Raw genomic sequence first — 27,436 nt, forward strand, 5'->3', positions numbered from 1 at the left:
TTTTAATGCAAACCATATTTCTAAATTTTAATAATATTATTTACAAATTTATAATATAAGAACTATATTATGTAATATAGTTTGTAATAATATAAATTAATAGAATATGGTTTGTGTTAAAATTATGAGTAGAGCATGGATTATATGCGTAATATATAACTTTTTCTGTTTAAAAATTTTAGCTTTTAGAATTTAGCTTTGTAAAAAAACTAATTTTGAAAAAAGCTTGTTTTTTAAATATTATTAGCATAAAATCGTTTCACTATATTTCTTATAATGTTTTGCATATAAATAAATTGTTAAAACTATGTATGTCTCTATGTACAGCTTAATACTTAGCTATGCTTACTAATACTATAATAATATTATATTAATATTTCACTAATTATATTTCAGTATATAGAATGTTAAGACATAAAACAGATTATCTATTATTTGGGTATTCAAAACCACTATTTGAGGTGCAAATGCCAATGGGACTAGATGTGATGCGGCATATGGTGTATTTGTAAGAAAATGTAAGCAATCTATACTGCATATCATTTCTCAAATAATAGTACAATTAAATTGACTTCTTGTCAATACAGAAATCAATAAAAGATAATGCTGCTATGCTAAAGTTAATATGGTACTAGCTAAGGAGAACAATTTCCTGGAAGATACAAGGAGCAAACTTAAAATTGGCAAAGTGAACTTAAAATAGACAAAGCAAAAAAAACTGCAGAGTATTCGAAGCAAACAGAACTCAGAACTTAATGATATAGTGCCACTAGATTCCATCATTTCTGCTACACCTATGATGTCAGCTGTACTTGAGGATATTGGCATTATTTCACATGATGACAAATAAAGTTATTGACCACAACAAGATAAAGCTTGAGCGCTTAAAAGCCAGGGTTAGCTTAAAAGTTAGTGACGTTCAAGTAAAGACATTGTACTTTGATGGCAAAAATGACAGAACTTTCAATAAAAAGAGAACCATAGTGATGGAAAAACACATATCTGTAATTCAGGAACCTTGATAAGGTTTTATGAGACACTTCTCTTTTTAAGCAAAATGGCTAAAGTAATAAAATTTCAAGTTCTATAGGATTCTAAAGAACACAATATCATTTTGAATGATTTGCAAGTGCTAAATTTTGATGGAACTAATGTAAACACTGGAAGCAAGGGTGGTGTTATTTGATTGATTGAATTAAAACTTTAATGGTGTCTATAATAGGTCATTTGTTTGCTACATGCAAACGAGCTTCCACTACATTATTTGTTTGTGGAGTTGAATAGACCAAAATCTGGTTCTAGATATTATTCAGACTCTATTAGAATGTCTCTTGTAACTTGTAAGATTTTAAAGGCTTTGATTTTCAATCTATAAACCATAATGTAGAAATGTCAGAGGCTACACTTAAAAATGCTCATTACAGATCAGGTTTGCCTTTTTGATATCTGTAATAAGGTGGCTCATCACTGCCAACAGAGTCCTCAGATTATATGTTTCTACCACAATCTTGCATCAAATTTGATTATGTGTTATAGATTATAAAGAACTTGATGAATTGGAGTAATTCAGAGTGGGCAGAACCATCAATAGCAGTACAGCTCACTGATGAGCAATTGGAAGAAGCAAAAGAGGATTACATTAAACTTAGTGACATTTTGGAAAAGTTACCGTGCCACACGAAAGCTGTACAAAATTGTGTAAAGATGGCAACAGCTGTTTTTGCCTTGGTTTGTGGTGATATAAAAAGAAATGGTAAGATATGTATCTGCTTGCAATCTAGAAAAAGTATGCCAATATTTAACACCAAGGCATTTTGTAAAATTATTTAGTACAAATTTGGCTCTATGTGTGTAAATATTATGTAGTAAATGCAATTGTTCAATTCTAAATCTCCTTTACAATAACATGTTAATAGACAAGAAAAAAAGCATTCAAAAGGAAAAATACTACAAATTATTACTTAAGATAAAAAACGTCAAACTTGATAAATCTGAAAATTTGCCTAAATTGGCAAAAATTTGCTGCAGGAGGTAATTCTTGTCCAATTTTGCTCATCTTAGTCTCAATTTTTTAGTTTTCTGATAACTTATATAGAAATCAGGGAGAATAACGAATTTCTAAAAGTTATTTTCACTCCACCCTAATGCATATATATACACACATATGTATGTATGTACATAATTACATACATACTACATAAATACATACATACATACATATATATATATATATATATATATATATATATATATATATATATATATATATATATACTATATATATATATATATATATATATATATATATATATATATATATATATATATATACATACATTAGGTAAAAAAGTAATGAAAATAGAAGTGAAAAAAAAAACATGTTAATGAATGAAATACATAAAAAGAATGGCAAAGAAAGAAAAAAAAACTATTTAAACATTGGAACTTCGATCAGCAAATCAAGATTTTTATTATTTTTTTTTCATATATTTCTTAGGATTATTTATTTTATTATTTATTTATTTTTCTTCAGTTTTTTACCGTATATAGTTTTACTTATTATATTTTGTTAATCATTTATTATTTTTTTTTTTAGTTATTATTTATTTTTAGTTATATATAATTTTTTACAGTTATATATAATTTATTTTTATTTTCATTTTAGCCATTTATTACACATGTTTTATTCTACCGTGTATTATTATTATCTTTTTTAATCCTTTACTAAATCTTTATAATTTTTTTAGCAATAGTCGTTTTTATGTCATCGTTAGTTGATACGCTTTGTCAGTTTACTACTGTTTGTTACTGTAACTTTGTATGTAAAAACGATTGATGTATGGAAAGTTATACCGATTTATTTAAATTATTATAATTACTTTATTATTATTATTATTATTTTTATTATTGTTATTACTATTATTAATAGTATTATTATTTTTACTAAGATTAATTGTATATAAATAAACTATTTTTTGAAGGTATTTACTTGAGATTAGTATTTCAATACTATTTGTAAATAGCCGTGAAAATTTATTTTCAGAATATATATGATTGATTGATTATATATATATATATATATATATATATATATATATATATATATATATATATATATATATATATATATATATATATATATATATATATATATTCATATGTAAATTATGTTAGTGTATTTTACAAATAGAGTGCTCAATGTTCTTAAAGAACAGAACAATAATAAATTAGTAAAAAACACTTATTTAACTTTTTTCTTTAACTTGAAGTTTCACCATTGCTGGATCATCATGAAGTGACTCTGATGATTCAGCAATGGTGAAACTTCAAGTTGAAGAAAAAAGTTATATAAGTTTTTTTTACTAATTTATATATATGTATATATGTATATATATATATATATATATATATATATATATATATATATATATATATATATATATATATATATATATATATGTATATATATATATATAAATATATATATATAAATATATATATATATATATACATATATGTATAAACATATATTATATATATATACATAGATTATATATATATAATATATATGTGTATATATATACTATACATAATATATATTTATATATATATATAATATATATGAATATATATATATATAATATATATATATATATAATATATATACATATATGGCTATATATATATAATATATATATATATACATATATGTATATATGTAACATATATGGCGATATATATATATATATATATATATATATATATATATATATATATATATATATATGGCGATTTATATATATATATATATATATATATATATATATATATATATTTATATATATATATATATATATATATATATATATATATATATATATATATATATATAAATCGCCATATATATATATATATATATCGCCATATATGTTACATATATATATATATGTATATATATATATATATATCGCCATATATGTTATATATATATATATATATATATATATATATATATATATATTTATATATATATATATATATATATATATATATATATATATATATATATATATATATATATATAAATCGCCATATATATATATATATATATATATATATATATATATATATATATATATATATATATATATATATATCGCCATATATGTTACATATATACATATATGTATATATATATATATTATATATATATAGCCATATATGTATATATATTATATATATATATATATTATATATATATATATATTCATATATATTATATATATATATAAATATATATTATGTATAGTATATATATACACATATATATTATATATATATAATCTATGTATATATATATAATATATGTTTATACATATATGTATATATAATATATTATATATATATACATATATTTATATATATATTTATATATATATATATACATATATATATATATATATATATATATATATATATATATATATATATATATATATATATATATATATATATATATATATATATATATATATATATATATATATATATATATATATATATATATATATATATATATATATATATATATATATATATATATATATATATACATAATAGATATATATAGAAATAAAAAGGCTTGGAATAATGTTTTAGGGTTTATTTAGACATCAATAATTTACTTGCGAATATTTACCATAAATACTTTAATAATTTCATGGGGAATCCCCATTGTAACGAAGTTATCGCATGTCTTTACTCGAAAAATCAAGTACTTCACAAGCGCGAAATTGAAATATCTTTTGTTTGTTTGTTTGTTTGTTCTTTACCATCTAATTTAAAATACAGAGCCGGAAAAATCTAGCTGCTCACGGCGCTCTTGTATTTTAATGGAATATAATTTTGTTTTTAATATATTAAATATATTTGTTGTAAATGCAAAGCATTTTAGTGAAGCTACACCGAGCAGTGAACGCCTTAGGGATGAATAGTAAGTTAAAAAGAATTGAGCAGAGTGAGATAAAATTACAAAAGGACAGATGTCCAGTGGAAAACAAAGAGCCTCAAAGTAGGAAATTACTAAAAAAATGATAAGTATAATTTTGTAAAAATCAACAATAAAAATGAACGATAGTCGAGATACATAAGAGTCATTTACTGTTGTTTTACTAAAATGTCGTTAGTGTCAAGTGTGATGTGTAGACAGTATCAGTGATGGAGCAGAATTACTCGTTTCATATGTAGTTATCATGTGGTCTGTATTATTAGGGTGGTCAACATACATTATCAAGATAAGTGTGTCATGGACGTCTCGAGTACAGTATGGATTCGTGCCTTATGGTACAGTATGAACACAAGAAGACCTTCAACTTTCGCCCGAGACAGGTATCCCAAAAGAAGATCTTGTCAAGGTATCCCATTGTGTTATCCCAAAAGAACTATTCTCTGTTTGGCGTTCAGTGGCTTTTTGACGAAGTACAAAATCTCGGTTTTTTTCTACCAAAAGTTTTTGCTTTTGCCCAAGTATTTGGTAGTCTTCTTGTGACAACAAGTTGCAATTTCTTTTTTCAGTGAGATATGCAATATCTTTTTGTAAAATAAAAATTTCATTTTTTAACTGATCTTGTTTCGGGGCTTATTTTGTTACAACTTTTGAGAAATTGGAGTTTTCTTTTTCACACTCTTGACTTGTTGTAATTGATGGGGTCGCGTCAGTCACGCCATCAAAAGTGATTTTAGATTCAACCGCACGCTTTTTTGGTGTATTCGGTACTTGGTTCGGTAACTTTGTCCAGTAAGATAAAATACCAACTTTATTTCGGAGTTCAATTTGTTTTAGCTCTTTTAACTTTTTTTCAACTTCTACATTTAATTCGGATAATGTTTTGCTCTTTGTTTTAATCTCAGACCAGATTTTATCTGTTTCTTCTTGAGACTTTTGCTTTGGTTTGTTTGCAAATGCTTTCAAATATCCTTCATAAGTAGATTTGTGAAGTTTTTCTTTTTCACTAGACATTTTTAATCTATAACAACATCAACAACAAGAAATTAATTTTCCTTACAACCATTAAGTTAAATAAGTATATAGTAAAGATATTATTAATAATAACATTATTAATAGTACAACTATTTAATAGTAGTACTCAATTTTTATATTATAGTAACTAAATAACTTAACATATAATAAAAATGATAACGTAACTAAAGTAGTTCGACAAATTCATTATAATAGAGTGACACAAAACATTAAAAGTAATAATAACAATAACATTAAAAATTAAAATATTGTAAAACTAAAACATTTATAGATCAGATGACGATCAAGAATAATATTTATGTTTAAAGATCAAATTTTAAACAAATAATAATACTAAAATTTTTAGTATATTTATTCAAATATTCGTTAAAAAATAGATTAGATTTTTAACGGTAACAAAAATTGCTTTTAAATAATCGCCCACTATCTGGTTTTTTTTTGTTTGTAGACTCAAAATTTCTTTTTATGGCTGCAATTACCGCAAGTAACTAAAAAAAAAGCTAATTTAATTTTTTTATTTTCATTTGTTATGACTCCGTTAAACAATAAACGCTAACTTATGTGAAGTCGTTGCATAGCATTTTTCTTGAAAATTTTCGTATTGTATATAATTATCTCGGAGCAATTTTAAAAAATTACGCAGTGATAAAAAATTTGATTTAAAAAGTTATTTATCACGTCACACTGTAGCAAACCACCCCCCTCCCCAATGTGATATTTTGTGACACTTTCCAATACCCCCTCCCCCCTAAGACCGTCACGTATTATTTGAACAGCCCCTAACATGTAATATTGGTAACAGATTTTTTTTGTTTGATAACATGATAACGTAATTGTTTGATAACATGATAACATAAATTTTTTTTGTTTGTTTATAACTTTGAGAAATAATAATTATATTCATTAACAGCGGCAGTTGGGCGATATTAAAAATGAAATGGGGGAATTTTGTCCACCCCAAACCCCCTCCGCAATTTTAGGAGCAGCCGTTGTGCAGTAGTTAGATCTCTTACTTCAGAAGTTAAAATAAAGTTAATCATTTTTTCTTTTAATATAAAACGTTTCAGGTAACGTTTTAGTTGTTATTTGTAATTGATATACTCTTTCTTCTGTAAGCACGTTTTATAAGTAATTTAAAAAAACAGCAACCAGTTAAAAAAGTTGAAACTCGTAAAAAAAAAAAACTGGCGCGAAACCTTTACATTGTTATTATTAAAATACATGTAAACATAAATTTATATATTGCAATTTAAGTGAAGAATTAATAAATTTAAAGTTTTAATCAGAATATGTTCCACGATATTATGTTTAAATAATCCTCATTTCAGGTGAGTTAAGGTAACTTATTTTAAAACCTAATAAAGCAACATTAATTAAAAACTTTTTATTTAAAAGGTTCAATTAGTTTAATTACAGATTTATCTTGTTGTTGGTCTGAATAAATCCTAATTAGGATTATATTTTTCAAGTTTAATTTTTCCATTTTACCATTTTGTTTAAAAAGTTGTTGATGTACATTTAACATGACTGATATGACTAAAAACACCGCGGTTGTAAACGAAGATATGTTCGAGGATGAATTGAAATGCTTTTCCTTCAGTAAAAAGGAAAAAGCATATACTTGCCAGATTCTTGTTGAGGATAATCAAACTAAAAAAATTTGTGGCGGGCAAGTTAAAATGCTAATGGATGAAAAAGGAGTAAAAAAAGCAACCTCAAATATGAAACGTCACATAATGAAGAGCCACGGAATCATAAAGTTGTTCAGGAGCAAGAAAAGAAAAAAGCCGCACAAAAAAGGAATATAAATGTATCCGAACTACTTTGTCAAGAAATGGAGATTCTCTATCTTTTGGTGGACAAAAAAAACAAAAGATACTTGACAATTTTTTTAACAAAGTTACTATTACAATATCAAAAGAAGATTTAAAAAAAGCTTTAAATATGTTAGTACTTCAAAATGGAGCTTCGTTTAACATTTTTAGCGGAGATGGAATAGAAATTTTGACCCGGGATTTGGCATAAAGATCAGTCGTGAAAATATGCGTCAGGGAATTCAGACTTTAGCTGAAAAAAAGCGTCCTGATTTGAGAAGCGATTTGAATGGAAAACTAATTTTCCTAAAAGTTGATGGAGCATTAAGACATCGGCGAAGCTTTCTTGGAGACAATCTCAATTTTTCTCTAGCGGCAAAATATTAATCAAAACATTAGCAGTTATCGACATACATGCCAGACACAAAGCTGAAGATATTCAAAATGCACTTGAAAACGTACTTGATAAGTTTGGCATCCGAAAAGAACAAATCCTTGGAATTAGTACTGACAATGGGTCTAACATGATTAAAATGGTGAATGATTTTGGAAAGACGATTGAGATAAACAAGATTATAGAAACACTACCTAGTGAAGATCATGATGAAGGCGGAGATGATAATACAGAAGAACAGATTATTGAAGATGCAAGTAGTAAAACTGAGGGTTCTGAATTCTGTGAACAGCAGCATGATGGTTACTTTGATGAAATCTCAAAAAATATGAACACTATTTATCTTCAACGTTGTGGTGCACACACCCTTCAACTTGCTGTCACCGATGCAATGAAATAATCGGAAATCAAAGTAATACTTGAGCGTACTCGTAAAGTTGCAAAAGCTTGTCGTGCTCCAATTGCTATGGAATTTTGCAAAAATACAAAACCTTTTAAAGTAATTTTATAAATTTTTTATACTAATAAATATGTTTATTTGTTATATTTCAAGAATAAAATATGTTCTATAATATAGGTGGCAGTTATAGACAATGTAACTAGATGGTCGAGTACATTTAAAATGCTTAAGCGTCTTTTAGAATTACGTGATGTTGTTGAAGAGCTGGAAGGAAAATATCCAAAAGGGAGTTTTGCAGTGCAGCCATATCAGTGGAAACAAATAAAGAAATTACAAAGTATTCTTGAAAAACCTGCTATTGCAACTCAAATCGTCAAATTTGAGGATCTCACGCCAGAACACTTTGTCTATGTTTGGGAACTGTTAAAAAAACATTTAATGGAGGGTGATTTTAAGAAATCTGTTTTTGCTAAAGCCATAATAATCTATGGAAACTAGGGAAGCAATCCTAATGAGTAATCCTTTTTTCTGTGCAGCGGTAGACTTACACTATCAATGTCTTCTAAACGAAGAACAACAGGCATTTTTTCTCATCATTTGTTTTGTTAGAACGTTTTTTAAACTTTGATTAAAAAATTTTACTTTTGATTACTTCGATTGAAAATATATTTATTATTTTAGAGTTTTTTAAAGCAAACTTATTTTGTTATCTTTTTAAAAATTTTAGGTAGTTGCTGAGGACACTCTCTAGTTGGTTCAAAAAACGATTAATAAGCAAAAGTTTGGTTTTCATAGATTGGAGGAAGATTGTGAAACTTTTTCTACCGAGAGTTCGGATGAGAAAATGAAAGACTTGCACTTCAAAGTCTACCTAAACTAGCGCACGACCTTTTGAAACAAAAAGAAACCTTGACGTGCAAAAAACCTCTGGAAGGAATAGAGTTTTTCCCTTCGATTATACAATCATTGTGCAAAATTGTCAGAGCGCTTTCAATGACGCAAGTTAGTGTTGAGCGAGGTGTTTTCAGCACTCAAATTTCTGACGCCAGACCAAAGAAGCCATATGACATCGGATCTTATTGATGATTTGGTATTTCTTAGGACAAATAACGAATACATTTGACTTGTTTGAAATTTAATTTTGGGTTTGAAATACAATTATAATAAAGCAAAACATTAATGTTGATAGAATATTTTATTTTATTTTTTGCCCCCAAATCATTTTTTACAATATAAATATGTGGTAGTAATGGATTCACATTTTAAAAATGAGGGTTGGATAAAAACTAATAGGTGTAGTTTTTATCCAATTTAAGAAACAAGCCTAAATATTTTTAATTTTCATTCAAAATTTAAATTCAACTTATTAGGTCCGGCAGCCGGAGCCGAGCCGGGAGCAGGACATTTCTTTGAAGCCGGAGCCGAGCCGTGAAAAAAACTTGCGGCTCCACAAGCCTGGTCAGAAAGAACCGCTTGCGGAGCCGCAAGTTTTTTGTGGTGATATCAGGAATCAGTACAATTAGCGTAAATTTATATGCAGTAATTAGTGGCTATCATCCAATTAAAACGCTATTGAATTTTTTGCTTTGTTAAAAAAATATCATCACAAAAGAATAAATCTGTGACGCGAAATTTTGGTGCTAAAATAATGAAATTAATTTTTTCATAAAGAAAAATATGTAGGCTAAAAGTCCAAAACATTTTTGTTTGAAAAGCAATGCATAGAAACATTTAGTTTTGACTTTATTTAAAGATCCCATTTTTGTGTAATATGACCATGCTCAAATTACCCAGTGTTTTTCATTGAAGCTACCTAGTTTCAAGTCCTAAAATAGCAGTGGTTTTAATTGCTTTTTAAATAAAAACAAACCATAGTAAAAAATTTTAATATTTTAAAAATACTATATGATTTTTTGTAATTTAAATTCAAAAGTTTTAATGATAAGTTCTGTTAATAACGAATCATTATATTCAAAAAAATAGTTCTAATTGTCAGTTTGGTATTTTTTTACTTAATTAACATTATTTTTTTGAGTTAATATAAAGTGCTCATATTACCAAGTGGTCTGGGTAATAAAAACATTTTAGCTACCTTTTTAAAACCACTGTGTTTTTAAGAATAAATTTCGAGTGCCCAAATATCTAAGTGGATCATGAGGGATCCCTAAAAATTGTTTATTGGCAAAAATTTTGGATCCAGCATAATTTTTTTTGAAAATACTCCAATTTTCGCTCAGGGTGCTCATATTACACAAATCTACCCTACACAGTTCCAGATACATACATACATACATACATACATACATACATACATACATACATACATACATACATACATACATACATACATACATACATACATACATACATACATGCATACATACATACATACATTCAAACATCGCGCCGGCCTTGTACATGGTTAATAATATAACTAAAAATAATGATTAAAAACTAGTGCAGCATTTGTATTTACATTTAAAGTCGTTAAGTATAATAGCGTAAATAAAATAAGATATATATAAACCAAATACCGTAGTCAATGCAACCTTCAATTATATTCAAATAAATGTATATAGATAGTAAATTTAAATTATTATTGAATAAAATAAATCAATATTTAGGTATTTAAGAGCTAAGTTTAATTTAAAAGTATCTAAGTATATTATCAATTGAAAAAATTACTTTTTTAAGCTTTCTCTTCATCAAAAAATAACTCCACTCATGAGAAAAATCCAAATTTTTTAACACAATATTGTTCAATAAGAAAGCTCCACGAAATGAAACACAGGTTTTGTCAAAGTTTGTTTGTATATTTGGTTGTTTAATAGAATTATAACTTCTTGAAAAAATTTTCTTTTTTTTTTTAAAGAATATAAATCAAGAAAGGAAGTCGGAGAAGAATTGGTCTTACACTTGAACAAAAAACATTAAAAACATTTACTTGATATATATTAAGAATATTCGTATTAATTAAGAGAGGCTTTGAGTAGTGAACGGAAACTTTCGGCTTCGGCCGAAACCGAAAACCGAAATTTCTGCTTCAATAATTTTTTACTTTTCCTGTTTCGGCCGAAATTTCGGTTCAAACCGCAACCGAAATGAACCGAAACTTTTATTAGATTTTTTTTAAGTTTAGATAACTTTTTTTTAATTTAGAGTGAAATCATGAAAATTTCCTAATTGTAATCGTTTGTTAGTTAATTAATTTTTAATTATAACAATTGTAGAAATTTTAATTGAAATCACGTGACATAATAGTTATAAGTTACTATTCTCAAGTCATTCTTTAAATAAATTAACATTTAAGTGAAGCAACCAAAATCAATAATTTCATCAAAAGTTTCTCAGTGCTAAATTTTAAAATGGAAAATAATCGAAAGAAAAGCTATTTGTGGAATCATTTTACCGTAACAGCCAGTGATTCCAAATACGCAACTTGTAATATCTGCAATTTGAAAATATCTCGTGGATCGCACAATCCAAAACTTCAATCACTTAGCGGACTTTCATCACATTTAAGAAGTCGACACCCACATCTTACTCTAAAAAATCTCCTAACTGAAAAAGAAATACTTACAACTACCGGCAGTCCTGAAAATATACCAACTTCAGATCAACTTGAGCCTATTACAATTAAAAAAAGAACAATACCCTTATTCGACATCAGATCAAAACGGCAGAGGACTGAAATGTTGCAATTTACAATGTCTGGCTGGGTTGACAATATCTCAAAAATTAATTCAAACTCCAAAGAAGGTCTGAAGTTTCATAAATCTATATTTGAAATGATTATCCTCGACTTACAGCCTTGGTCAATTGTAAATATTCCGGGATTTTTACGTCATCATGCTGTTTTTACACCACACTTTGACATTGGAAGTGAGAAATACTACCGTAGCATGCTCAATCCAGCCTATGAAAAGATTAAGCTTGCAACGAAAGTTATGCTTATCGAAAAAAATGCTGAAACTGTTTCCATCTCTCTGGACGCTTGGTCATCCTTTCATCATGAGTACTTAGGCATGATGGCACACTTCATTTCAGAAAAATGGGAGCGGATCAAATTTTGCCTGTCATGCTCCAAGTTTGATGAAAAACATACTGCTTCAAACATTTTTCAAAGACTTGAGAATGTTGTGAAAGAGTGGGAACTAAAGGACAAGATCACAGTCTGCTTAAGAGACAATGCTGCAAATGTAAAAGCAGCTTTCAAAGATCCACAGTGCGTTTACAAGTCTGCTGGGTGTCTAAATCATTCACTTCAACTAGTGATTAAAAAAGAACTTTTTTCACTCCAGAGTGCTGTAAACCTGATAGAAAAATGTCAAAAGCTTTGCACTCATGCTTCTTTTTCAAACTCCTTCTTTGCTGAGCTTTACAAACAACAAGAGGTTCAAATGAACAATTTTGACAGGCTCGGGCTCAAAAATGATGTCCCAACACGCTGGAATTCAACTTATTACATGCTTGAAAGAATTCTGTACTTAAAATCTGTAATTGCTACTACACTGCTAATCCGTCCTTCCTGCGGCATTGAGTTCACTGTACAGGATTGGAATCTGTGTGAAAAACTGGTAAACATATTAGCAATTTTTGAAGACGCCACCAAGTTGCTTTCTGGAAAGGATGCTTGCATCAGTGCATGCATTCCAATTGTGACAACTATTCTAAAGTCATTTGAAGTTCCCTCTGATGAAGAAGAAGTAATGGGCATGAAAAATGCTTTAAAGAAAGCAATGGAGGCACGTTTTTTTGACTTGGAAACCATTGATCATTTTGCAATAGCAACACTTCTTGATCCCAGATTCAAGCACCACTTCTTTAGATCCCAAGAAGCCTTTCAAGCTACTAAAAAACAAGTTTTTTTGGAATTAGAAAGTTACAATTTGAGCCAAAATGAAACTATACCTGTAATGAAAACTACGTCAATTGAGAACACTGGGTTATCTTCAATGATGCAAAATATTATTGCCCAGTCACAAAGTACAAATTCCAAAAATCCAACTTCCAAATTGGCAAAGGAAGTTTTAAATGAGTACTTAGAAAGCCCAACATCTTCATGTTGTTTGGAGTTTTGGAAAGAGTATGAAGAAAAAACAACATTAAAAGCAAAGTTTGGTTTGGCAAAAGTAGCGAAGAGATTCCTTACACCTCCACCGACTCCACCGAAGTTGAAAGATTGTTTTCAACTGCTGGAGAAATTCTTTCAAATGAAAGAAACAGACTTTTGCCAGAAAACATGGAAAAAATTTTATTCTGTAGAGGAAATATTTTAATTATTAACTTTATTTATTGAAAAGTCTTGAGATTATAGTTTTTATCAAATTATATTATATGGTGACTGCTTAGATATATGTAAAACAGTTTTTTTTTGCTCATAAAAGTAATAGTTTTTTTTATTTATGTAAAATTTTTTTTTTTGATTATAAAAGGTTCAGGGATTTTTAACATTCTTTTTTTAAATTTTGGCCGAAATTTCGGTTTCGGCTTCGGCTACGGCTTCACTGAACCGAAATTTTGGTACTTTCGGTTTCGGCTCAAATTTCGGTTTCGGTCGATCACTAGCTTTGAGTGAGTAAGATGATCTTTGAAATTTATAAGTCGTGCAATGTGCTTCTGTTGACAATAAAGTGGTTTTAAATTACTTTTGTAAGCGCCTCCCCACGTAATATAGGCATAATTAACATAATTATTATGACAATGTATAAATAAGTAATAAAGTTAAATTATTAGATATTTATTCAAAACGCTTTTTATTTTATACAAGGCTCCAATAGTTTTTGCAATTTTACTACATAAGTTTCTGATGTAATTTTTCCAAAATAAATTTTCATCTATAATAATACCTAAAAAGTTTTGAGACGTTTGGAGTCTTTTTATTTGAATATTATCAATATAAAGTAGAGGCATATCACTTGGGAGCAAACGTTTTTTAAATGCTGGATAGAAGAGAGTCCATTTAGTCTTTCAATATTGAGCGATAGTTTGATTGATTTGAACCAATTAGAGATTTTTGTTAACTAAATATTCATATCATTAAAAAGTTTGTTGATATTATTACATGATAAGAAGAGATTAGTATCATCAGCACACATGGTTGTTGTTAATTTTGAGACTTTATAGAGAACATTTACATAAATTAGAAATAATAAGGGTCCTAGTGTAGATCATGTGGAACTCCACAGATTATATTTAGAAAGTAAGGTAAAGAAGATCCTTTTGACATGGACAAATGGTTTGCGATTTTTTAGGTAACTTTTAAGTCCCGTTAAAGCTTTTCCAGTAATACCATAATGTTCAAGTTTTTTAAAAAGTATTTCATAGTCGATTGCGTCAAACGTCTTATATAAGTCTATAAAAACGCCTAAAGTAAATTCTGATTGTTCAAATGATTCAGTTATGCTTCGAGTGAGATGAATTATTGCATGTTCCGTAGAGTTGTTTCTCGTGAAGCCGTATTGGTTCATGTAAAGTATATTATTAACATTCAAATGATTGTATATTTGGTTAAACGAAATTCGCTCTAAAATTTTTAAAAAATCAAATAGGACAGATATTTTACGATAATTACTGACATTTGATGGTTAACCATCTTTAAATACTGGTGTAATCTTGCCAAGTTTTAATTGGTCTGGAAAAATTCCTTGATTAAATGAACCTTTTAAAACTTTTAAAAGAATATACTTTATATCTATAACTATGTTGCAATTTATGTCGTTAGGACCAACTGCTTTGTTTGTTTTCAGCATTTTAAATGCATTTTCAAGTTATGAAAAAGTTACTTCAATTTTATCTAATTTAGAAGGTAATGGAAAAGCGTAATCATTTATTGGGTTTATCATATTAGGAATATTTTTAGCTAAATTTGGTCCAACATATACAAAAAACTTATTTAGCTCGCTTGCTATTTGTTTAGGTTCATGTAAAAATACGCCATTTATTCTTATAGTGTTAGGTATAGAGCACGTTTTTAATTTTCTTTTTATCAGTAATTTGACTCATAATTTGCCATGTACGTTTTGAACTAGATTTATGCTTCTCTAGTAAATCGCAGTAATATGTTTTTTTTTTGCCTTCTTTCTTGGCTTTCAAATAGTTTAGTGTAATTTTTATAAATTAATTTATTTTCAGATGTTGATTTTTTTTAAGTATTTTATATATAGTTTTTGCTTTTTTTTTGAGGATTTCTTAAGACCTGTATTGACCCAAGACTTTTCGGTTTTTATGAAATAACATTTTTGAAAATTTACATCGTAAATTTCATAAAAGGTTTGAAAGAATCTGTCATACATTATATTTGCTTCGAATGAACTGTTGTCTTGTCTAATCATATACAAAATGAAGTGTTCTCATCAAAATTGTGTTGTAGTAATTTTGTTTTCTTGATTCAAATTGATTTTTCTGATTTTGGGATTTAGTGATCTCCAAAAGTGCAGTATTATGAACGAACCTGATTTTATCAGAACTAACTGCAAGTTAGTAAAAAGTTAGTTAAAAGTTAAAAGTAGAGATCACAGAAAACTTTTAAATGACAAAAAAAGGAAAAAGTGTTTTGCATTTGTAAAACTTCCAAGAGTGATGGAGATATGGTAGGTTGCGATCATTGCGATTAATAGTCTTAATTAAAGTGCTTTAAACTGAAAAAAGTTACCCAGAATAAATGATTTTTTATTTTGCATTTTTACTTTACTTTTTTTTTTCAATTTAAATAAATGCATAAATATTTTTTATTAAATTTTTTTCTCAGATCATCAAATTAATATTAGTTAAGCAATGTTAATTTTTATTCAATTAAATAATAAATTTCTCATTTATTTATTTATATTTTTGTGTTTCTTTTTTCAACATCTTCGCTTCCAACAAGGCTGCATGCAACCACTATCAGAGTTCTGGAAGAGAAAAGATGAAGTTTGTAGAACGAGATAACCATTAACAAACGACCAGGCCCGCCGTGAGCCTTTGCGGCGCCCAGGGTCAAAATTTCCTAAGCGCCCTTCTGAAAGTGAAAGCTGATCTAATGATCCATAATTCAATACATATAATAAGCCATTTGATAACAAATCAAAGAGGATAAAAGAATATAGAATTTCTTAATTTTAATTAATGAACATTTGAACAGTTTATTTCTAGACAATTGCAATGGTCTTTTGACTTGGTGATACACTCATACATAAAATGATAAAGTCGACCCTAGAACATGGTAGAAACAGACCAAAGACAATCATTAAACACTATTAGATGTTAAGAGCAAAAATTTGTCTAGAATACAACAGCTATTGTTGTTTCAACTTCAGAGGAAATTGATCTTTCGAGCTTTACTCATGGCGAATTTGGAAATCACTTCACCGTAGCACAACTTTTTGGCAAGATCATACTCAATGGAAATAACCAGAAGATTCGTGAGTCGTTCTTGGCTCATTGTAGACCTTAAAGCTGTCTTAACTAGAGCAAGCTTACTAAAAGATCTCTCGCCTTCCGCAACAGAAACAGGGATGGTGTTGAAGATGCGCAGCAAAATGCAGACTGATTCGAAGAGCGGCTGAAGACCTTTCTGGTATATTCCATTCAATAACGTCATGGAAGTGAGAGATTTTTTTGGACCAAAAAGATTGGATCGCTTCAGAGCATCGAGGTGGCGGACCTCTTCAATAAGTTTCTCTTCCTCATTATCGGTCGCGTAGATTTGTGCCAAGACCTTGCATTTCTCCTCCAATTGGATAGGTGCTTCAACACTTTCTTCTGATTCTTCTTCATTTGACATAACAAGAGATTTCAATGACCACACAAACGAAAACATATTCGTCGTCTTCTCAGCAGCTTGGAATCTATCGCTGACCTGCTGAATAAGAGTATCAAGAGCGGTATTGAATACGCTCACCTCAAACTCTTTTGCTTTGTCTTCATGGAAATGAGCGGTGTTCCTCACCTCTTCGTGAAAGGTCTTTCTTTTTTTCGTCCTCTTCTTCACAAATTCTGATTGAAAACCAAAAGAAGCAAGACCAGATGCTATCAAACGTGCCTCATTAAGGATGCTGGTCCAAGATGATCTCAGTCGATTTAGATCTTCAATAAGAGTCTTAATGAGTTTCATCTCGTCGTCCAAGGAAATATTTTCTGATTGGAGTGCAAGGCTCACGTAGTTGATTGATTGAAGAGATTTATACCAAAAGGTTGTCATTACGATGAACTCGAATGAATGAACCCACTTCTCCAGAGATTTTACTTCATTCAATTGATCAGCTGTTAGATCAAAATTGCGGAGCTTTTTCAAAGATTCGAGGATTTCCCTGGATCGCTTGACTAACGGCTTCACATCCTCGATTCGCGCACTCCATCTGGTTTGCGACGTTTGATGAAGGGACAAACCAGTGGTTTCAATCAAGACTTTCCACCGACTAGGGCTTCCACTGAAAAGATTGTAAAGTGACTGGACTCGGCCAAAGTAGTTCTTGACTTCAACCGAAGATTCAGCAGAATGAACACCAGCAAGGTTGAGACTATTAGCGCTGCATGGCATATAGAGAGCTTGAGGATTTTTTTTGCTGTATAATCGCCTGTACTCCTTTGTATATACCGGACATGTTCGCTCCATTGTCATATCCTTGACCTCTGCAGTTTTTGAGATCGATTCCATTTTGTTCTAAGACGTCCATAATAAGCTTGGCAATGTTAGCACCTATCTTTTTTTCAAGATTCTCGACCCTCAGAAAGCGCTCCTTCACGGTCCATCTTTTGTCAGTACAAAAGTATACAAAGCGGAGAACAAAGGTGATTTGCTCGGTGTGAGAGACGTCCGGAGTCCCGTCCACAAGAATGAAATAGCAGATGGCCATATGAGCTTCGTTGATGATGGCACCGTGAACGATTCCTCCGCACTCTTTGATGAATTCATTTTGAGTGCTCCAGCCCAAGTAATGGGCATTCATTTTGTTACCTTCTTGTTGGCAGCGAGAAACTTCTTCTAAGTGTAGTTGGAGAGTCTTGTTGTGCTTGGCCAAGAGCTCTAGGGTAGCTAGAAAGTTGCCATTGTCGTCTTCTCCAATCATTTTTGATGAACCTAAAAATTATTATAATAAGACAGATTTATTTAAAACAAAAAGAAGCATTTGTTTTATTTTATATTGATTCTATGATGATTTTATATTATGATTTATGAATATCATAACATATTTATTTAAAAGAATAAAGAAGGATTTGTTTTATTTAATGATTTCCAAAATATCTAGTTAATCTTATAAATATAAGCTAAATAGATTTAAAGATAGTCGGTATCACAATAAAATAATTGTAAATAGATTTACCTCTGAAACTAAGGTTTCGTGACGCTAAAAAAAGAGTAACATCTAAGATGCATCGTAGAATTTCACGCCACCTGGCTGCTTCATTTCTTATCGAGTTTTCAAGAGCTGCATCTATTCCGCTTTAATTTTCTAAGCTTTCTAGCGCCGTTTTCCATTCTATGTAAAAGTTTCGATGCTGGGCGTTATTCTGGTGACTTTTGACTTTCTCAGGTAGCTTGTGCCAGTTGCAGCTTACTCCATCATTCCATCTTAGAAGGTGCGACTGGTGTACGATCCCAAAAGATTGTTTGCTTCCAAACAGAGAACACGGAAAGCAAATAAATGATTTCTTAGATACACTCCAGACCAGCCAATCTCGGCCTGTCTTCTCCCCGTTGAGAGAAGTTTCGTAGAAAATTGAATCAGGAACCTTCTTCTTATTAGAATCTTTCGGGAAAGCTGAAGAATTTCGAGGAAGCCCTGTAGAAGCACAGAATCTCTTTCCACTTTGGAAAGATGTGCTGCCCACAAAGCAGGATCATTGGAAGGAATGGTAGCGATGGGTTCTTCTGTTGACAACACCTGAGAATAAATTTAAAAAAATCTTATTTTATTAGCTTAAAAGTTTATTAACATCATTTCTTTTAAAGAGGTAGAACTTACCAAAATATTCTCTTCATTCACAGCTACCATTCCGATTTTTGATAGGGGCTCTCCCGAGCTTTCAGAAATGTCAGTGACATCGTTTTCAGTTCCAACCTATAAAAATAAGTTAAAAATTTATATAACATTGAATTAATCAAATGGGAAAATATCCTTTCACGGCGAAAACTATTTACTACTTGAATCGATTGACTTGGCAGGAAAGAGTTTGAAGCAGTAGGACTTTCATCTTCTCCTTAAATTGTAACTGTAATACCACAGTCTTGAAGAGTGCGTTTGTTCTTTTCCTCATTCGCAGTTCTTTGAGCAGCATTCTTTCTTACTTGACAACCAGAATCTTTCTTTTTAAAACCAGACATGTTTTAATTCTTTTTGAAACAGCATCCGCTCATAAGCAAAGAACTGTTTGAATTTCTTCTTGATTGGGTCTATCAGACTATCACATCGATATCACGTGTTTCAAAATTGTTTCAAATTTGAAAGATTCTAAAAATTAGAGAAATAAATTTAATAAAATTGTTTTAATATTTATATATCAATATCAAACTACTTGGATTTAATCTAATCTCTTTTTTTAATACAGTAAAAAATCTCCGTTTTTAATTGAATGAAAATCTCCGTGCACTAAAGTTATTTTAAACATTTACTTCAGTGGGTTGTTAAATTAATCATTAGTATTCACTTTATTTGCGAGTTTCCGCTATATAAAAAGAATCGCTTTATTTAAAACTAATGTTTTGAAACTTTCAAAACATTAGTTTTATATACAATAAAAAAAGCAATTAATGCTTTAAAACTAAGAAATTAGCATTACTTTCAAATTGAAAGTAATGCTAATTTCTTAGTTTTAAAGCATTAATTACTTTTTTATTTAAAAAGTCCAATTATGAAGCACTTCATTACAAAGTTGAAAATTTAAACTAAAAAAAATTGACCGGCCAAAAAAAGCAATTGACCGTCTATTATATGTTTTAGCTGGTCAAATTGACCGGCTGCTTTTGATTTCTTATTTTCCACACTGCTTCCCAGTACTTCATCTTTTTTTTTAAATAAACATGAAAAAAAAAATATTTATATTCGGCTTCGTGCGCCCCTGTCGACCTGGCGCCCGGGACAAAACAACCCAGTAGACCCCCCTCACGGCGGCCCTGCAAACGACTTAAAAGGTTGCAAATTACATGAATCAGGAAAGCAAGATGAAAGAAGCGAATTTCAAAGAAAACGATGTTCGAGGAAATGAGAAATTTTTTATTTCAATAGTATTTGATTATTTTAATATTTCAATTTTTTAAACTATCTGCACGTGTTTAAGCTACCTGCACGTGTTTACGTAAGCTACCTACACGTGTTTAAGCTACTTGCACGTGTTTACGTAAGCTACCTGCACGTGTTTATGCAAACTAATGCAAACTTATGCAAAATGCTTTTTTGTTCTAGAGTGGACCAAGTAGTAGCCTAAATGTGTCTTTCCATATTAGCATGTATGCTATTTTTAATACTAGTCAAAGTATTTTAAATTTCATCAACAACAGAACTTACGACAGTATAAAAATTATTAGTTTAAATTTATTATTAGGTTATTTATAAATTAAAGAAACTTCATCTTCTGTTTTGTATTATATTTTATCATAAGCTTTTTATCTAACAAGTAGTTAGAGTTGAATTTGCACAGTGATGAAGAAAAACCTCAGTCTCTTGAAGAATTTATAAGTTTTCTAGATGTAAAATTCAGTAAAAACTCTTCAGCACCAATGGGATGGTTGTGCTCATAATTAATGTGGTGCATCATATATCCAGGTAATGCAGGATTATATACAACACACAATGCCACCTATATGTTAAACAGCTGCATATTAAAATAGGTATAAATAGATATATAAAAAAATTCTATCAAAATAATAAATTTATTTTTATTTATTTATTAAAATGAAATCAAGGTATTTTTATTTTATATCAAGGTATTCTCATACTTATTATATCGCATTGAAATAATATTCATTATTTATTCAAGTAAAACCATTCCTGAAAGCCACAATGAAGTACTGTTTAATGACTACTTTTTCCAGTCACGTTTTCTCTTTTTCTAGGTTTACCAAAATGTTTACAATCCCACCAAAGTAACAATATCAATAGAAATTTGTTAATTTATTATGATCATGATCACCAACAACATGATCACTAACAACATCACTATTATCAACATAATCATCATCATTTCAAATACCTGTGAGGTAACCATATAGGAAAAAACAACAAAAGATTTTCGTCATCACTGTTGTTGTTTTATGGTATTTCCTTCCATGCACGGGTTATACAAATGTAACAAAAAAAACAAAAAAAAAACAAAGTTAAAAGAAAAAAAATATTTTTTTAAATCTTTCATAATTATAGTATTTATAAAATCATAGGTGGAAAAAATATTAGTAATAAAAAAATCAACTTCTTTGATGTTTTTTTATTTTTTTTATAAATAATCAATATACAAAATATGAATACAAAATACTGAATACAAAAAGCCATCCAAATAATGCGCATGCGCAAATACTACGCATGGTACTGAAAAATAAAAATGATAAAATACTACGATGGTTTAAAAAAAAAGTAAGACACATACAAACAAGTTCACAGCCATAAATAATGTAAATTGTATGTATTTCCAATGTAAGTGAATTTGGATGACACAATAACTAAATTTGTGGTTTCTGAACATGTCAAATATACATTAAAATTGAAAAGAAAATACAATATCTTTCTATAATGAACAAGTATATTCTAGATTAGTACTACTAATACAATTACCAAGTACTTATAATACAAGTACATTTTAGTTCAAAATAAGATTACTTTTATTTTGTTAATTCACTCTTAACAAGGCTGAAAGCAACCACTAAGTTCGGAGTTTCAAGAAAACAAAAAAATATAGAGTTAAAAGCAAAAAAACGGTCGCCAAAAAATGGTTAAAAAGTTGTAGCTTGTATCAGTCAGGAAAATATGAAGATAGGAGAGAGCTCCTAAGAGATACAGTGCGAGAGAAAAAACTTAGACGAACAAAAGTTTTTAGAGAATGCAGAAGCAGGTAAAGTAAAAAAATAAGACTTTGCTGAATGATGAGTAAAGTAAGAATGAGTTTTTGTTTAATGTAACTAGAAATGGTAACTCGTTAGAGCACCGACCATAAATTTTAATGCAACAGGTATGTTGTAATAAAATAAGCCCACAAGAATTCTAATAAACGCATTGATAAAATAATCATTAATGAAAATTTTCAAAGTTGTTAGATTACTGTAAAAAACTATTATAACTTTTATTTTAATCAAATTTACAATTTACTATTAAATAGGTAAAACTAATTAATAGTATAATTTCATATTCTAACATCCAATGAAATATCTGTCCGTTTTCTTTTTGCTAGCTTTCTAACTCAACTTTTTCTGATTTTTACTCCAATATACTTCGTTTTTTCATAAAACCAATAAACTTCGTTTTTTCATAAAACCAATATACTTCGTTTTTTCATAAAACCAATATGCTTCGTTTTTTCATAAAACCAATGTACTTCGTTTTTCATAAAACCAATATACTTCGTTTTTTCATAAAACCGATATACTTCGTTTTTTAATAAACTCACTTACTCTTAGTCCGTTGAAGCGAATTATAATGCTCTTTAGTAAGCTGAACTCGTTTTTGCGGGCCATGGAATGTGGCCTCTATATGGAAATTATCCGGAGGAGGATAAACCACAATACGAAAACTATAATAATATTGAGATTGTTTTTCCTTTATTCCCTTTTTTTATATCTTATATCCTTTATTTATTTATTTTATTATATAATGTAATATCATTCGAAATTTACTGAAGATGAATTATCAAAGTTTCAAATATCTCCTGCAAATTTAAATAAATATGAATTGCATTACTATTAGAAAAACTTATAGAGAAAAAGACTAGGACAAAAGTCATTATTTATTCATGTTTAGAACTATTATTTATAAATAAGCTTCACGATTTTTGCTTTTAATCAATAGACTTCGTATATTTTAAAAGCATTAAAGAACCGTAGTAAATATTAAAATCTATTCATATTTAACTTAAGGTTTTCTGACTGGCATTTATTTAATCGCTAAAATCAATCGATAAAAAAAAATAAAAAAAAAAAAAAAAAAATAGATTCAAGTAAAAAAAAAAGAAAGAAAATCTTCTGTTGTGCCAATAACATTATGAGCAATTTTTTATTATGACTAGCAATTGTTTAATCTTTACTAAGTATCATTAAGTTAAAGAGAACTTGTTGACTGCAATTATACAACATTGAAAATCAGAGAAATTGTTTCCTAATTTTAAATTTGTGTTTTTTAAAATTAATTTTTAAAAAACAAGTATTTACAAATTATTTTGCCATGGAAATATATTTAATTTCAGTTAAAATACGGACGTGTCACATGTCAAAAATAAGTGATATGATTGGCGTACGGCAATTTTGTAGAGGTTTATTACCAGTGTAAGAGCATATTTAGTGAAGGCACTTTGTGAAAATAACTTTTTTATTCTTTAAACGATCTCAGCAGATGTTTAGTTACAAGTCTTATTATTGTTTTAGTTTACACAACCTTTTTTTCTTTGTTATTACCATTCGGCAATATTACCATTCTGTATTTTAGATTATTTTGCAATATTTTAAATCATATTTTAACTTTATTTGTTTATTTTTTTTAATCAACGCATCAAAAGGAAAAAAGTTAAAACTGCCAAAAACAAAAAAAAACAAAAAAGAAATCCAAGCACTAAAATTTATTATTTTCATTTGATATTAATGTTTGAAGTTTTAAAGGGTTTGTTGAATATTTAAAATAAACTGAAAAAAATCGTTGCATAAAGTTGGTTTTATTTATATTTAAGAGTTCGATGAGATATTTAATTATAAACCAAAGAAGTGAATTTTATCGTTGTTTCAAAGTATGGCTAATACTACTACTAATTTAATCCAACCTTTAACTGAGATATTTTTTCCGGTAATTGGATTGAGTTTTATGGCACTCTTTGTTACTTGGATTAGTTTGTATTGTTTAATTATCACGTACAAAAATCGAAAACTGCATACGCCCTCCAATGTTGCTATTTGCAGTATAATTTTAGCACATTTAATTCAAGGAGTTTTTGTTATTCCTCTGTACGCATTAAAACGAAGTAATGTCCGCATTTCATTCTTGACTTGTGACACGTTTAGATTTACTTACATGTTAACAAACTATGGTGCATGTTTAAGCTTGCTCGTGGTGACATTTGACCGTTACCTGCATATGAAAATTCCTTTAAAATACCGAATTAATGTAACTTTAAAAAGAACCTATGTTCTCTTATTAGGTGCATGGACATATACGCTGATATTATGTTTAATACCTTTTTCAAATAATAAAAACCAATCAGATTGTTTGTATAACCCAACAAATATATGGACAATATCTATGCTGATTAGCAACAGATGTGTTCCATTGATCTTTTCAATTATAATTTATATGATGATTTTTAAAAAAGCCAGAGCGATGCATAAGGATAAAACAGTTATCGATAATCAAAAGTGCTTTCATATAAACAAATCGAATCGAGTATTTTTGATTATAACTTGTTTTTTAATTTGCTGGGGTCCTAGTGTTGTATATTATTTACTAGAATCTTTATGTTACCGAAGTTGCTTCAACAAAAACTATCATGAGAATCTAAGTGAGAATTACGTCAAATTAGTTATGAAAATGATGACGTTTATGGATGGTATTTTTGCGCCTATGATTTACTGCATAGGAAATCGCAGTTTTAAAAAGGCTTCCGAGGAGTCTAAAAAAAAGTTAAAACTCATTTTTGAAAATTGCTTTCACTTTTAATACTTTAGTTATGCATTGATGAGTTACAAATATCAAGGTAGAAAATTTAAAATTAACTTGTTTTTGGAAATAAAAAAAAAGATTATAAATAACAAAGTTCATTTGTATTTGCGATTGATCTGCAAAGCCATTTTTTTCTTATGCTTACATAAGCAAATAAGAAAAACGAGATAAAAAAAAACGGTCGATCAAAAATCAAAATTTGACAAAACAAAAAGAACTTCTGATGCAATATTTTAAAAAGAAATCTGACTCAAGAAATCTAGAAATAATAGTTTTTCAAGTATCGGTTTGTTTATGAGGCCTGGCAACTCGTATATTAGTTCAAATTTAAACAAAATGTTTTGCAAACATATAATTGTTATTTACATTATTAGTTTGAACTATTTGTACAGAGGTTATAAATCAAACCAAATTTAAGTTATTAAATTGTAAATTAGTCTACTTCATTTCTTCAGTTTTTATTTTATTTACAAGTTGTTGTTTTTTTTAAGTATTTATACGTTATTTTATTTGATAGTTGACAATCGTTGGGCCAATTATTGCTCTAATTTGTATGCTTGCAGTTTAATAACGAATGATGCGCGGGCAGAATATATGGCGCTTTTAGTTGTAACAAAAAACAAAACGCAAGGCTTATTTAAATAGGGAAATATTTTACAAAAAGTATTAATAAATTTAAAATTTTAAGTTTAATATTTGAGTAGTTTAACCTCTTAACATATTATCCATAGCAGTGATTAGAGCGCTTGCTCTAGGAGCCAGAAGATCCTTGGTTCAAAGCAAGCTCTGAGCATATTTTGCGCCACTGGAAAAGGAGGCATAAACTTCCTAGTTAAATGCTCTTCCGCGGAAATCTGTAATTAGACCGCTAGGTCTTCTCGGGACACCTAAAATGAAAATTTGTAAGAAAAAACAATTAAAAGGTATAAAGAAACTATGTTATAGTAAGTTAACTAATGTTTTAAAAAGTGTTGCGATTTAATGTTTTAGCTATGTGGAGGTGGAATTACGAAAAAAACGAATTTAAAGAGGTTTGTAAACATTTAGATGTAATTAAGCAAATGGAGTTTCTTAGATAATTTTGACGTACTAGATTTTCATGGACTAGTAATTTTATGTCATATAATTATATTCAAGGTTCCTAAAAATATTAAAACGGAGAAAAAAAGGTGAATAAGGCAAGTAGGCTTTTGTAACAAATCATCAAAAAATTAAAATATTAATGGAAATAATATATATATATATATATATATATATATATATATATATATATATATTTTTTGATTGTTGGAAATAATATATATATATATATATATATATATATATATATATATATATATATATATATATATATAAATATATATATATTTTGATTGTTGGAAATAATATATATATATATATATATATTATATATATATATATATTATTTCCATTAATATTTTAATTTTTATATATACATATAAAATAAATAATATAATAATATATATATATATATATATATATATATATATATATATATATATATATATATATATATATATATATATATATATGTATATATATATATATATATATATATATATATATATATATATATATATATATATATATTATATATATATATATTATTTCCAACATTCAAAAAATCAATACAAACAAGTTATTTTCTACATATTTTTAATTAAAAACATTTTTTATAATTGTATTTTTTAAGATTATTTTAAAGCTTTCAGCCAAGATTTTTTATGTTTTCTGAAAATTTAAAAATAAAGTATTGAAGAAACGTATTATTAATCAGAATAACCTTAATTTATTTAAAGATCAACTATCTTTACTCCATTGGAATAACTTTTACATATATGATAATGCAAACAACATATATGAAACTTTCTTCAAAACTTTCGTTTGGAGTTTGTTTGGAGTTTGAGCTCTCTTTAGATTTAAAAAATGGGTTTAAAAAAT

The 27,436-nt window shown here is 28.1% G+C and overlaps 3 protein-coding genes across 3 annotated transcripts; 2 read left to right on the plus strand and 1 right to left on the minus strand.

Moving 5' to 3' along the window:
• The first annotated feature begins 12,013 nt into the window (after positions 1–12,013).
• Positions 12,014–13,927, plus strand: LOC136086051 (zinc finger BED domain-containing protein 4-like). Its single transcript, XM_065808318.1, has one exon. The coding sequence runs from the start codon at positions 12,014–12,016 to the stop codon at positions 13,925–13,927; it is 1,914 nt and encodes a 637-aa protein (XP_065664390.1).
• A 2,424-nt stretch (positions 13,928–16,351) lies between these two features.
• On the minus strand, positions 16,352–19,513 carry LOC136085725 (uncharacterized). The gene is made up of 2 exons (XM_065807082.1): positions 18,953–19,513; positions 16,352–18,708 (listed from the first exon to the last, which is right to left on the minus strand). The coding sequence occupies exon 2, from the start codon at positions 18,283–18,285 to the stop codon at positions 16,942–16,944; it is 1,344 nt and encodes a 447-aa protein (XP_065663154.1). The 5' UTR covers positions 18,286–18,708; positions 18,953–19,513; the 3' UTR covers positions 16,352–16,941.
• Positions 19,514–23,725: 4,212 nt separating this feature from the next.
• Positions 23,726–25,947, plus strand: LOC105850060 (octopamine receptor beta-2R). The gene has a single exon (XM_065807084.1). It carries the CDS (start codon positions 24,551–24,553, stop codon positions 25,469–25,471), a length of 921 nt encoding a protein of 306 aa, XP_065663156.1. The 5' UTR covers positions 23,726–24,550; the 3' UTR covers positions 25,472–25,947.
• The last annotated feature ends 1,489 nt before the right edge of the window (positions 25,948–27,436 follow it).

The sequence above is a fragment of the Hydra vulgaris genome, chromosome 10, assembly GCF_038396675.1.
Source record: "Hydra vulgaris chromosome 10, alternate assembly HydraT2T_AEP".
In the NCBI taxonomy this organism is placed as follows: Eukaryota; Metazoa; Cnidaria; class Hydrozoa; order Anthoathecata; family Hydridae; genus Hydra; species Hydra vulgaris.

Coding starts and splice junctions, on each gene's coding strand:
- LOC136086051 (XM_065808318.1), top strand. CDS start 12,014: ATGGAAAATAATCGAAAGAAAAGCTATTTGTGGAATCATTTTACCGTA.
- LOC136085725 (XM_065807082.1), bottom strand. CDS start 18,285: ATGGAATCGATCTCAAAAACTGCAGAGGTCAAGGATATGACAATGGAG.
- LOC105850060 (XM_065807084.1), top strand. CDS start 24,551: ATGGCTAATACTACTACTAATTTAATCCAACCTTTAACTGAGATATTT.